The sequence below is a fragment of the Canis lupus genome, chromosome 24 (genome assembly GCF_048164855.1).
Source record: "Canis lupus baileyi chromosome 24, mCanLup2.hap1, whole genome shotgun sequence".
In the NCBI taxonomy this organism is placed as follows: Eukaryota; Metazoa; Chordata; class Mammalia; order Carnivora; family Canidae; genus Canis; species Canis lupus.
This window is the reverse complement of record NC_132861.1, coordinates 33,397,923-33,412,384: the sequence shown is the minus strand read 5'-3', so window position 1 is coordinate 33,412,384 and position 14,462 is coordinate 33,397,923. Positions and strand designations below refer to the sequence as shown.

Sequence of the window (14,462 nt, the reverse complement as noted above, 5' to 3'; positions counted from 1 at the left end):
TGACAGACATGAATGATGGACACTTGGAGATCCAGCATATGAATAACTGGAGTCTCTAGCAAGAAGGACCACAATGAAGGAACAGAGAATGTATTTTATGTTACAATGAAAGAAAAATTTCCAAAAATGAAAGAAGGCTTGAAGCTATACATTGAGAGGGAATGCTGCATCCCAAGGGGGAAAAATACACAGAACTTATCAACACTAAGAGAAATCCCTGGACTTCATATACAAAGAAAGACACTTTCATGCAAGCAGATAAAGATACCAAGGGTGACCAGCTGCCAGTTTGCATGCTTTCCAGGCATCATTATTTACCACGCTCCCTTTCACACTCAGAAGTGAGTGACTTACACAACAAATTATAGGATTTCCTTGCTTATATAAAGGGGATAAGGGCACCTGGTGGCTCAGTCAGTTGGACTTCAGCCTTCAGCTCAGGTCCTGATTCCAGAGTCCTGGGACTGAATCCCATGTCTGGTTCCCTGCTCGGTGAGGAGTCTGCCTCTCCCTCTGCCACTCCCCTGCTCATTCTCTCTCTCTCTTTCAAATAAAGAAATAAAATCTTTAAAAGGGGGGGAAATAAAAGAGAGAAATGAGAAGAAGATGCATGACTTCGAACATCACCATGGCAACATTCAAACCTCGGAGCTTGCTTTAAAAAAAATAAAAACAAAAAAAGCAAAAGAAAACCAACAGAAAACCTCTTGTATGAAGGTCTCAGAGAAAGAAAGTATAACCCCAGAAATTTTATACCCAACCAAACAGCCATTCAAATAAAAATAGAGCAATCATTTAAAAAAAATATGCATGAACCAAAGAGTATAATTCTCTGGAGTCCTTAAATAAACTGTGGGAAAACAATCTTCAGTTAACCAAGAAAGAAAAAAAAAGAACCCGAGCAGTTGTGCCCCAATTTGAAATCATTATATCTCTCCATTCCCCACAATATGTTCCTCTTTATTCCCCACCTCAGTTAACGTTAGTGCAGAATCCAATTGTCTAACTAGCAGACTGGGACTTATACTAGTCCCATCTTCTCCCTCATTCCCACATCTAATCAGTCAGTAAAGGCCTGTCAAACTGCAAGGCTTTGTCTCAAATATTTCCTCTACTTTCCATCTCTACTGGCAGTCCTTAGGTCAGGTAGGAGTCCCTCTTATCAGGATTCTTGCAACATTGTCCTAATTGCAGGAGTCATTTAAAAACACTTATCGCCTCGCAAGGCACAGGAGCTGACCATTCAAAATGGGCACCCTGTCGTAGGCACCAGGACAGCACACTGGTGCATATCAGCCGTCTTTTGTCCCTCGTCTGTTTGGCCTCCTAGCCACCAGTATCCAATCCATAATTCATACTGTAGCCACTGGTTTTTCTATAGCATAAACTGTATTGTGTCACTCCTTGACGCAGGTTCCTGGAACAATTTCCCACTACCTGCTGCATTGTCCTGGGGATGCAGTCTAAACTCTTGAGCATGGTGAGCAAGATCCTGCTTCATGAAGTCTCACATTCACTCTCTCACATTCACTGCCCTACAGCCACTGTGAACTTGCGGTTTGGTGAAGGCACTATAAGCTCTTTGTGATTCAAATGGGTGATAGATAAGTCAAGTGTCATATCTGGAACAGGAATGGAATGCACATTTCCCTAAAAGGCCCTGGTTCTGGTTCTGAAATTACATCTGAGCAAGACAAAAAGCCACATGAGCTAAGTTCCAGGGCCAAGGGGCAAAACAACTGCCCCCACAGGCTACCAGCCAGAGGTTTCTTCCTCATTTCCTCTCATTTTGAGATTTCTCTGTTTATTAGGCAACCAGCCACTTTACATTATAGACACACTTCATCACTTTTTTTGATTAGTTGACTGACAAGATAGTCCCTAAGGAGTGGACTCCCCAAGTGAAGTTATTTCCTCTCATTTGTGACAGATCGGCTACCTCTCCCACACGACAAGGCAGAGGCTGTCTCTGGGGCTCAGAATTCAGTGTACTCATTCCCTAATCTAACAGGTATCTATCTGTTGAGTACCTCTGGCACTAAACTTGGTGCTCCACAGGAAATATCGAGAGCAATAAGGCCCCAGTGCTTGTAAGCCTTCACTCTAAAGTACACAACAAGTGAATACAAATTGTCATGAAGACACAAGTGGAGTTTGATTAAAGAGAATAAGTGGGAAATTTGCAATGGTCAGAGGTCAGCCAAGCCCTCCCCAAGTAGAGGATAATTGAACCCAGTCCTGAAGGATGAGAAGACAAAGACCGCAAAGAGCAAGCTCCTCCCTGTGAGAAGACCAAGGATGAGCATGGTCCAGGCAGAGCTAGTTTTCACAGAGAAAAGTAAAACTGCAGTGGGAGCTTTCTCAGATTACTGCTTAGAAAGAGCATCTCATCTACTCATGCAATGGATGTAATCTATGTGGTTTGAAGATAACTATACCCTGGTAGAGAGAAATAATTCCATCATGCATATGTTTGTCAATGGTCTCCTTGAAAATGACATTTAGAATCACGTTAATCTAAATGTGCTTTGTGAATTTCCCTTTCCAGGTCTTGGTTCGTGATGGTCTTCCCATTTGCAGTGCTCACCACCACCCTCTGCCACAAAATTCCTACCATTCTTGGAAGGCCTACCAGCCCTGCCTCCCTCATGGAAACTTCTCTGACCACTCCAACCCTCTGTGATTGCCATCTTTTCCGAGCTCCTGCAGCCCTTTTATCTTCCTGTATAAGCTTTTCCCTGCTATGGATTATTTCCTTCCAAGGGTTGGCATCTTGCTCTCTTCCTGTAATCTAAGATTGGCCTCAAGTCTTTGTGTCCATCCTCCAATTCTTTACTGTCTGATGGATCAGTTATAACATTTATTCAACATACAGTTTCAAACCTAAGTAGACTACTCACCTACCTTAAGAATTCTATAAGACCAAAGACCAACCTAGGAAGTAGAATCTCTTTATGAAGGAATTTGACCAGATGGATATATAGATAAATATATATGGAAAAATGACCCAAAGTCACACATATTCTCTCCTCCAAGTGAGTACCTCAGAACACTTTCCATGTAAGCAAAAGCTGTAGTAAGATTTCCTCAATCAGAGCTCAGGGACTAACAGTTATGAGACAATCCCCAAACTTAAGAGCAAATCCCAAACTAATTTTTTTCACTCCAGGAAAAAAAAAAAGGCAAAGTTCCAATCATTTTTACAGTACAAAAATTTTATTTTTCGTTAGGATAATTTAAAGTTTAAAACTGAAGTAGACATATTCATTTTACAAACAAGATATTCTTTAATAAGTAAGACCATTAAAAACAGTAAACAAAAAAGCTGTCTTTACAAAAAGCTCTGTGCATAGCAACTTTATACTGTATATAACTGACAAAGCAAAACGATAAAATGAAACTATACAGTTTGAAAATGAGACCCTACTGTACAAAAGGTAGAGAAGATAATGGTTTTTAAACCATGCATATTGAAATGTGCAAAGAAAAACTGGGAAAAAATATGATGCTATAACAAAAAATGAGATAAATAATGAAGTAAATTGTCCCTTTAAATGGAAAATCTTACACAGCTCCTCTTACAAAGATAGGATAGAATCTGTAGTTACCTATAGAAATACTCGTATTCCAAGTGGCACGAAAAATAACCTGGGACCAGAATGATTCACCAGCAAGACTGAAGAGGACAGAGTAGCTTTGTTCTTAATTTATTAGTACACTAAAAATAATCCTTACACACATTTGTACAATTAAATAGATAGGTTGCTGCCAAGGTTCTAGCTGAATGGTCAAGGATGTCTGGTATTTAGTTACACACATTTTTCGGTGGAAAGCTACCAACAAATTCTACAATCAGTTTGAAGACAGTACTGCACTCATCTTCATGCAAGAGCAAAATTCACAGATTCTAAAAGCAATGCTACTTAAAAAAAAAAACATTTCCTTATGTTGGATTGGCTCGAATCCAGGTCTAAACATGCTCAGTTTTGTTCCGCCTTCACTTTTGGAGGGTAATCTTTGTATTCCACACACTCCTCCCCTTCGATCAGATTTTTCGTGGGGGACCTTTTTCTCATGTGTTTCTTGTGTTTTGGTGCTATAAACCCTGACCATGAAGGACTGTCAGCAGTAATTATAAGCATGCCCAGTTTCCAAAACCTTGGATTCTCATGTGCATAGGAATAATATTTGGGGCATATTGAGTAATTCCAGAATAGTTGAAAGCAAGTAAGACCATTGGGGACTGGATCACTAGCTGTGGGCAGGTATCAATGGGACAAACAGAAGGGGGGCCGGATTTGTGAAGTCGTCTAAAATTGGCTCAGATGCACCAAAGATGTTTTTCCATGAGAGCTGCAACAATTTCTAATGTTAGAACCTCAAACCGAAATCTACATATGGACTGTGCTATGGTGCCAATGAATCAACAAGGAGAACCTTTACTGGACATCCAAATACAAAAAAATGACATCCTTATTGGAAATCCAAATAAATCTGGATACATCTCCAGCATCACACAGACTTTCAAGACTCAGCCACTGTTAGCAGCTCCTGCAATGTTTCTCTGCCTAAGAGCTAGTCCCCCAAACTCCCGAGAGCCCATTGCAGCCCTGGGTCACTGTGCTGCTCGGAACACAGATACCCCTAATCTCTAACCCTGCTAAGAATCTCCATTTCCATCTTTTTGAATATCAGGAGAGGGATTAAGGGCTTTTAACATTCCTCTTCCACACACCATGCCATTCTTGCCTGGAAACTGTGTCAAGTAAGATACATATTTTTTTTCAAGAGAGTTGAATGCCATGAGAGGAAATCTGCAGAGAGAAGAAAGGACGTGGACATTCTAAAATTCACACTTAACAGTCTAAGAAACAGGATCATCTTCTTTAAATCCTGTCTCCGAAGTTCTGTGGGGCTTACACCTCTGTGCTTGACTAAGCAACCAAAGAGGAGGGGACATGTGGCTCTGTTGGGGAGGGGGGAATTCCAAAGGGGCCACTTGGGTGGGAAAGTCACATGGCTTTGGCTCTTCTTTTAGATGAGACATGTCTTTCCTCGGGACACAAAGCCTGGGATGCACTAAAACATGGGAATTCTCTGCACCGCTCAGAGGAGAAGGTTGAAAGCTAACATAAATTTGTTAAAAATTCACAAAGTGAATACCAAAAGGGACACGTAGACTATTTAGAAAGTGGACGGAGCTGGGAATGAACTGATGAGTTTGAGTATTTGTGTATGCGCATGGACTGAATCTTTGTTTCCGCATCAGACTGTTCTGTAGGAATCTATATAAGGTACATGTTCTTGCCCATGGGTCAATAAAATGATGGAAGAAGAGGGGGATGCAGGATGGGGGATAAAAGTCTAGTAAGTAACTGCAGTAATAATCACACACCTTTTAAACTTGTTACTACTTGTTTGCATCATTTTCATTTTACATCAGGAAGAGAAATTCCTCTCTCTTCCAAAAAAGGTCTTAATTTCTACCTCTACTTACAATAAGTTACACGTTTATTTATTTAAATAATTGTAAAACATTTTAAAATTTTTCCCTTTTTTTGTTTTTTTGTTTTTTAAAGAGATTAAACTATAAGCAAACACACATACAACAACATTTCATCATTCAATTCAGGTTTCGTTTAAGAAAGTCTTCCATGCTGGTACCCTGTTTTGTTCAATTTTTTTTCTGCATAAACTAAATTGGTATCTGAAAGGCTTCATAGAAAATAGAAACTTTCAACTTTTTTTTTCCTACAAAGAAAAACAAATAGTATCCAAAATATTAAGCATGAATTGTTTGCCAATTTTTTTCTTAAATATTTTACAAACATAGGAAGGTGGTTCTCATAATGTTCATAACAAAGAATTGCATTTCTGCTCTTAGCACTGACTACGTCAATGACATATTTTGTCCTTGTCCCCAAGAGGGTCAGTTTGTGTAGCCACCATGAGAGCTATGCGAGAAACGTGAGATCAGGTCCGATGCAGCTCCGTGCATACCCAAATCTGTCCGTCATGTTCATTCTGGGGCACAACTCTCCCCAAAGAGCTCATAGTGCTTTCTTCAGGATTGGTCCATCAGAGTTAAGTAGTTTTGTGCTATAAGGAAGCAGTTCTTCTTCTTCTTTACATTGGGGGCACGACAAGTCCGGTCATGGCTGCAAGGAAAGATTGGCACAGGAATGAGACTCAGAGATGTTGACACTGAAGCCTACAACCCAGAGAGAGGTCAGGCACTGGGATCGACAGGGTACAATCCAGGGAGATGATGCACTCAGTGGTTGTAGAAACCCATTTCTCTAGCACACAGCCTGTCAGAGGCACTGAATCACTGAATCACCGAATCACTGGAACATAAACAAGGCTTGTTGAAGTTTTGTTGGGAGGCCAAGACCTATGTTTTATCTTGTTTTATATTAATGGCTTGTATACTTGGCATGATGGGCATCAACACATAAGCTAGATTTTAAGGTATTTGTGATATATTTCTTTTTCATCATTAGACTATGATGATCTCTAGATTATATGGTTTCAAATCACTAAGTTGAAACAGGAAAGGAAACTCCAGGTGCCGAGCTTATGGAGTAACTTTCCAGGCATCAATTTATAACAAATAAGGCTTTCTCACCATCCCAAGTTTCTCTCCATTCTAGCTGAAAGTGATGAACTATTTTTCCCCCTAACTAGCTCATCTTCCTTTGGTGTTCATGCTGATATGTGATGCTTGTTCACTAATGAGTGCTGATCCACTGGAATAGAAGACTTAATTTAGTTCCTAATTTGGAAATCACCCAGTCTCTACTCTTCATCCCCTCCATCCCCGAGTAGTACCCAACGTCTCCTCCACCTAGTGAAGAGGACACAGACGATACCTGTGGGGGGCATTGGGTCCAAGGCTTCCCCTTGATATGGGAAACAAAGCAGCATTAGCACAATGTGGAAAAATCACACAGCAAACTGCACTCCTCTGACCTTGGCTTTCAGGTGATGAACCCATAGAATTTTCACATTCTTGGGTATCAGCAGAGTAGTCTCCTTGCCTCAAAACTTCAAACCACATCTTGTATTTGATCCTTTGAGTTTTATTGTCTCTGTCTCATCTAAAGCTTATCAACGATCATAGAAGCATTTTGCTGAGTGGTGCTTCCTAAGCTGACAAGCAAATGACCAAAATTCTTCCTGCTTCTCCCCAACACCACCTCTCTCTCCTCCCCCAGTCTTCTTCCTCCTGTCTCTCCTCCCTCTGCCCCTTCTTTCTCTATCCAGCTAGTCTTCTTAGGCAAAATTGTCAGCCGTCTATTTCCCTGCCCATACAGCCTTTATTGAATGTTTGTGAGATCTGGATTAAGGTCTTACACAGCTAGCAAAGCCTTAATTATTTTTGCCTGTATTACTATATATTGAATCGATGTAACTTTTCAATAAAGGCAGTTCAATTCTGGACACTCCCTGATGATTTGGAGACATAGCAACCCTGGTAATTATCCCAGAGTGTAGGAGGGTTTTTTTATTTTATTTTATTTCTTTTCCTGGAGGGAGCTGGAAAATGAATCAGGCACATAGTGCATAATATTATCTCGACAATCTATACTCATCACTGCAAATGCCTGATAAATGAGGTAGAAGGTGGGACACTGCACAGAGCTCTCTGGCAGTAGGATTGTGGCTCACGTTTTCAACTTTAACTTGTCTATTACACTTAAAACTCATCAGCCCCTTCTTTTTTCTGCGTCCTCAGAGAGTTACCCTACAGAGCTTATTAAAAAGGGCAGAGCCACTCAAAGAAGAAGATCCAGTGCGTGCCGGAAGAACGGCAGATGTCACATTGGGCACTAGGTGGGCTGGATCTCTGTTCCACGGTGACCCTGACATTTTCCTTGTTGAAACCACAGCCAACAGACAGAAAACAGAAATTAATTAGAGAAGAAGTAAGCATGTTTGTAAGGGGAGGGGAGCATGCTTAACCGCACTTTGTCCAATTTCTTTCTACCTTTGGCATTTCATGGGAAAACAATAATCCACCTTCGGTCCAGGTGGAAAGCAGGTATGGGGGAAGGGTGAGGAGAGGAATTGCACCATTCTTGTCCCTGGAGACACACCGGGTTGTCACAGCACAGGGTCTGGAGTCAAAATGTCTGAGGTCAGCTTACTGTGTTGCTTTGAGGAAACCACTTAACTAAAAAATAGTGATAATGGGGGACACCTGGGGGGGCTCAGTGTTTGAGCATCTGCCTTCGGCTCAGGTTGTGATCCCAGATCCTGGGATCGAGTCCCATATCGGGCTCCCCAAAGGGAGCCTGCTTCTCCCTCTGCCTATGTCTCTGCCGCTCTCTGTGTGTCTCTCATGAATAAATAAATAAAATCTCTTTTTTTTTTAAAAAAAAAAAAAGGGTGATAATGGTATGACCTTCACCTTTCCCTCACATGTGAGGCTTGGGCAAGGTAATTCGTGTAAAGCACTTGGTTCAGTGTCTTGCACGTGGTGCTCAAAAGCAGCAAGGCTCAGAGTCGATTGGATGCATGTCACTCCTGCAGATAATTGAGACCATCTCACCATGCAAGTCAAGAGCAGAACCTCTCCAACAGCCTGTGATCACCCAAGCGCCTCAGACCACACTTTTACACTGTCCATCTCTACAGACATGGAGCTTCCTGCTGATCACCTCTGCAATCCCAGGATTCCTTCACTCAGTGACTATGGCCAGAGTATTTGATGTCAGCTTGTTTTCTCCTTCTATGCATCAGTGGGATGCCTTGTAGCATTGGACCTGGAGCTTCTAGCCACCTGATACAAAAGGAGGACAAGTGGGAGCCTGCACTCCTAATTTAGGCACTGCTCTTTCCCTCCTCCTCCTCCCCCTCCCCCTGCCTTCCTTCTTCTTCTTAAGGTTCAAATCACCAGAGAAATCCAGAGGGAATTGTAGGATCCAAAAGCGGCTCAGGACTTCTCAGTGATCCTACAGAAATGAGATTCTATCCCAGAGCCTACGTGTAATTGATGACATCGTCACTCCCACAGACATGGAACGTGTGGCTCAGCCACTTCCTCAGTCTAATTATTCTGACCTGCACTGACCAGGAGTTCACATGGCTGAGGACCCTAGAGAGGGTCTTATGGCTATTTTGGCTACTGCTTCCCCCACAGAGAAACCTCACTATGACCACACTGACTCTTCCATCTCTTGGGGCCAACCCAACCCTCAGTGGGTGATACCACAACGAGAGTTGGGAATGCAGCAACAAGCAGGGTGGGGATTCCAGGCCATGGGAGCCAGTGAAAAAATGCATCCTGGCATGCTCAAGGGCCAAAGCCAGGCAGGCCCCACACATGAATCTCTCTGGATAGTACAGACCAGAAGATTTGAGACAACCTCAACTGCCCCCACTGAGTGCATGTAAGAGAGAGAAGATGGAGGAGGGGTAGAAGTGGAAATCAAGCTATATTTTTTCTCCTCAAAGTGAAGCTGAAAATGTTGGCATGGGTTGTCTGGAATGAGGAAGGGGCTGTATCCCTCCCAACTTCCTCTTGCACCTGCACTCCCTCTTAGCCTTTCATGGGGCCTCCACTCTGCATCTCCCCAACGAGAACTGTGGGGCCCCCACATGGTTAAGTGATATGACTAAAACCACAGAACTTAGAAAGGGGAGACATCATCCCTGAAGTGGGTGTGTAGAAGGCAAAGATGCAGCAGATATTCAACAATTGTATACATTTCCCAGTCTGGAGATGAAGAAGTTCTGAGTGTATCCCCCAAGGATGCGATGGAAACCACACTGGTCCTTGAAGAGAGATGGGGCAGGTGGTGACACTGAGTTATAGGCTGATCCTGTTTTTCTATGGACCGGACATCTAGATGAAAATGAAATATATATACCTATATATACTTCTCCCCCTCAGATACACAGATGTTTCCAACTACTCACACATTGGGTGGCATGTTATCCAGCTGCTTTGTCTAGATGGAAGTAAAAGAATTTTCAGGGACTCTTCCAAGTTCTGGGTTTTCAGTTCCCATTTCACACTTTCTCTGTCAAGTCACTTGACTTTGAGGAGACACCACTGTCTCTTACGGTAGAGTAGGACAGGAACCTACTGTGCCTCCCAGAGCTCTGCTGGGCCACAACTGGCTGATGAACCCTCACAGAGGATCCCCAGAGGATCAGGAATCTATGCACAATATAAAGCTATTAGGCAGATGCCATCACAGGGATGGCACAGTTCTTCCAAGGCTCTGCTGACCTCAGAGGCTTTGATCCATGAGGGGTTAACCAAACCTCTGCCCTTCTTGGTTTTATCCAACACTTGCTTGTCATGAATGTTTTCATGTCAAGACTCAGAGAAGAGCCTGAAAATAATGTGGGTCGTCAGGATCCATAGTGTTCAGCAGGTTCCAATTTGCTCTTTTGCCATCAGCTGCCTCCCATTCAGTGAGACGATTAGATTCTCATGTACTCATCACATTATGTTATGTCATGCTATACTTTTCAGACATTGCTCAAAAATGGGCTTGATGGGTGATACTAATTTTTTTCTTAGACAGTGTATATCTTTTTTTCTTTCTTCCCTGCTCCACCTCCTGTTCAGACACCTGCTATCAATCTGACTGGCATGTAACCAGAATTCTCACAATGTGCTGGTTGCTCCTGATGGATCCTGTCCATTTATGCCATGGGAATAGGTATGCACTACAGATGGGCAAGCAAGCCCATTAGGTAAGCAGCAATCACCTTGTGGTGTCTGATGTGACCAGGTACCTTCTGGGAAACAGTGGCATGACCTTGTGGAAAGAAAAGGTCTGGGAAGTCCAGACACTCCTACAGGGTATATATATGGCTCTACCATAGTTAATTCTGTGAATTTGAAGAGCTGACCGACTTCTCTGTTTTCCCCCAGCTTGTTCATGGGTAGAGTATTAGCCCAGTTGTATAAGTCATCTGTATCCCATGAAACACCAAAGCATCTCTTTGCAGGTAAATGGTTAGAGATAAGGAATGATGCTGTGCTGTTTGCTTTTACTTTTCCTGGCCCTGTGGCCCATTTATCATGGTGGTACCAAAGTGGTACCTTTGCTTACCTCTGAATCCATTTCCATTGCCACTGGAGCAGGCGGGTGAAGGCGAGCCTTGTGGCCTGATGACAGGGGCAAAGGCACTCTTCTGTTTGACAGCAGGAAAAACTGAAGAGGAAAATGGGAGGATGGAGGACGTGCTAGAAGATCCAACAGTGGGACTTGATGACATGACTGGAAAGCAAAAGGCACAATCCTCTTAGGAAAGGACAAACCTAGGAGTTAAGTTCTTTCTTCAGGACATACAACCTATACACATTCATTGAGAAATTATCCAGTCATTCACTCTAGGCATTGTCCCAGATTCTACGGATTGAAAAAAGTTGAATGTGACAACACCCCTGCCCAGCCCAGTGGGAGGAACATACAAATGAAACAATGAATAGGGTAACAACCCTACTGGAGGAATGTACACAGTGCTAAGGAGACTCAGCAGGCAGAGTGCTCTTTTGCCGGCGGGGTTCAGGAAGGCAGCAGCAGGAGGTGATACTATGATATGTCTTTGTTCATGAGTAGAAGCTTAACAAGAGAATATTTCGACTAACATCTGAAAAATCATCAAATCTATTCAAGAATGGAAAGCTCTTTTTCACCCTAAAAAGAAGTCCTGTCTGGGAGCTCTATACTTCCCTGTAATTCTCAGGGCTCCAGAGGTTTGATCTATGGGTTAACATTTCTGAGAGTGCCATCTCTATGGGCCACTTCCTCATTAAATGTAAACGTTTATTAACATCTAGGAGATTACCTCCCTCTCTCTCTCCCTCTCCTTTCAGAGCTCCTGGGAAATGAAGCTGCAAGTCAGGCCCCTCTGATGTAATGTTGCAGAAAAAACACCAATATTAACAATAAAATTACTTAAAGGAAGCCAAAAGCTAAGTGTTGTAATTTCCAAGAAAAATAAAGGCAATTACCCCAATGAAATGCCCTACACCTCTTAATGTCAGATACTCTACCAAGTTACATCATATAAGAAGATAATTTTATCTTCTGTGTTCAACAAGCTCAAGTAAAGGGGTAAACTAGAGTTCACAAGGGTAAAATTGTCAGATACAGCATCTTGTAGAATAAGGTCAAGTTCCAGGGACTTGTTTTAGCACAGTCTTCAGAATTCTGAACTGTCACATGACTTGGTAAAAGAATTACTGGAACCTAATGGTCAAGGCAGGGACTGCCAACTTCTGCTTCACATCTTCAGTGACCCAGCTACTCCACAAAGTAAATTTTGAATGTGAGGACATGAGTGTGACTTATGATTCAAAGACCAAGTACAAGGTGAATTGAAGGTCAACTGTCCTGATGACCTGGGTAAGACTCCATCCCCATTTCTCCCATCTCATTGTAAAGATACACTTTGGGTTATGGTCACACAATTGCATATACAAAGCGATTGCTTTGTATCTCCATATGATGTATTTTACAGCCAAACTATAAACCAAAAAGACTTCAAAAGAAGAGCTTTATCTAAAAACTGCTCATCCTTAGGTAGTCCTGATTTAAAGAGCTATGCAGAAGGAAGCATCTAGGTACATCTCTGTCTTTCCTCAAGAAACATGAATTTAAAAAAAATAGAAAAGAAAATGAAGTCTTGGAAGAATCTAAAATAATACTCGAAGATGAAAATGAAGATAAAATTGGGCTAAGTCACTATAATTATAGAATAGAATACAGGGTCAAATATTGGGAGTAGATTACATTCATACTGTCAAGCAAAATCTTCTCTTCTAGCATTGGCTTTTGCATCATCAAAATGGGGTTGAGGACCTTTCGCCTTTATGTAAGGCACAGAATTAGAGGCCAAAGAAAAGCTGAGACTCAGGAGGCCCTGATTCCGATCACGGTCCAATCTCTGCCAAACTATGTGAGCCATGCAGGCACCTTGTCTGCAATAGCACCACCTCCCCTTCTACACCACGATAGAGGAGGGTTTTTATAAGATGAATTAGGCCTACTATACACACTTGATTCTGTTTTATTCAGCAGAGGACTCACTTTTACAAATGTTCCTTTTCTAAATAATAGATCTCAACCTAAAATGGATTCATTTGGTCAAATGTGGCTGCCTCTCAGTGGAAGTCACATCAAACTTTACTAGGTAACATAAAACAATTGTTGCAGAGTTGAATAAGCACAGAGCTATAACATGCCCATTTAAAATAGTTTTTACAAAATTTTTATAAAATGCTAAACTAACATCCAAGTTAATTTAAAATCTAATGCAACTGTAATCAAAGTCCCAAAATGAATTTTAAATTGTGTATGTCAACACAATTTCTATGCTTATCTATTTAAAAAGCCACAACACTGCAGGAGTCAGAAAGTTTTGTTAATACTTCAAAAGTACTAAGGCATTTATCTTAATAGATATTAAAACTTAACGAAAAATCTACATCAATGAAGTCAGTGTTATACTAACATAGAACTAAGCAGACAAATCCTTGGAGAAAATAGAGGCCAGAAAGAGACCTGGATATATATGAGAATTGAAACTTAATAAAGGCGACATTTCAAATTAATGGGACGCAAATGCATGGGAACAATACACAAGTCCCCTGGAGACGGAAACTTAAAAGCGCTTCCTCATGTTAAACACTAAAGTAAATGTAAGTGGATTAATGAGTTATTTGCTAAAACAAAATTATAAAGGCGCTTGTAGAAAAATTAGGAAGGTTATATAATTTACATAATCCTTTCAACCTCAAAGCCTAAGCAGAACATCACAAGATCGATCGGCCACACTGACAAAAAAAAAAAAAAAAAAAAAAAAAAAACTTCTGTAACACACAGAGAAAAGGCGAATGACAATTAGGGAAAACCTTCCTGATAATTATTTAGATATGTTCATATCCTCAATAGCAAATAGGCTTTTATAAATTAATTAGAAAAAAGAAAAACATCCCAATGAGAAAAGTGGGCCGAGGATAGGAAAAGCAAATACAGAAAAGGAGACAGGAACGAAAATGACCAAAAGACTTTTACCGAACTAAAAACGCTCAAACTGCTTAGTAATCAAATGCAAATTAAAACACTGATGAGAGGATACTTTCCACTTTACCAAATTGACAAAGATTAAGAAGAAATGAACAGGGCAGGGAAATAGATACTCATCCTTTTCTAAGGGGAACATTCATCTCTCTGGAGGGACCTTGGCAATGTGTGCTCAAAATCAAAGTATTTTAAAATGTGCATTTTTTTAACCCAGTAATTTAATTTTGAGAAATTAATCCCAAGGAGATAATCATAAATTTGCAAAAAAAAAAAAAAAAAGATTCAAGGACATTTTTATAATTGTGGAAAATTAGAAAATAACAGAAATGACCGAGCAAGCAGCAGGGTAAAGTATATTCAGGCTATAAAATAGAATGCTATGCAAATATTAAAGCTAATGTTGGAGAA

The 14,462-nt window shown here is 41.2% G+C and overlaps 1 protein-coding gene across 1 annotated transcript in view; it reads right to left on the bottom strand.

Annotated features, from left to right (window-relative positions):
- Positions 1-3,197: 3,197 nt before the first annotated feature.
- EBF2 (EBF transcription factor 2) overlaps positions 3,198-14,462 on the bottom strand; it is a 192,508-nt gene continuing 181,243 nt past the window's right edge. Inside the window, exons 15-16 of the mRNA XM_072796221.1 lie at positions 11,076-11,243; positions 3,198-6,158 (exon numbers count right to left, since the gene is read on the bottom strand). Coding sequence (XP_072652322.1) covers positions 6,127-6,158; positions 11,076-11,243 — 200 coding nt within the window. The 3' untranslated portion in view covers positions 3,198-6,126. The remainder of the gene's footprint in view (positions 6,159-11,075; positions 11,244-14,462) is intronic.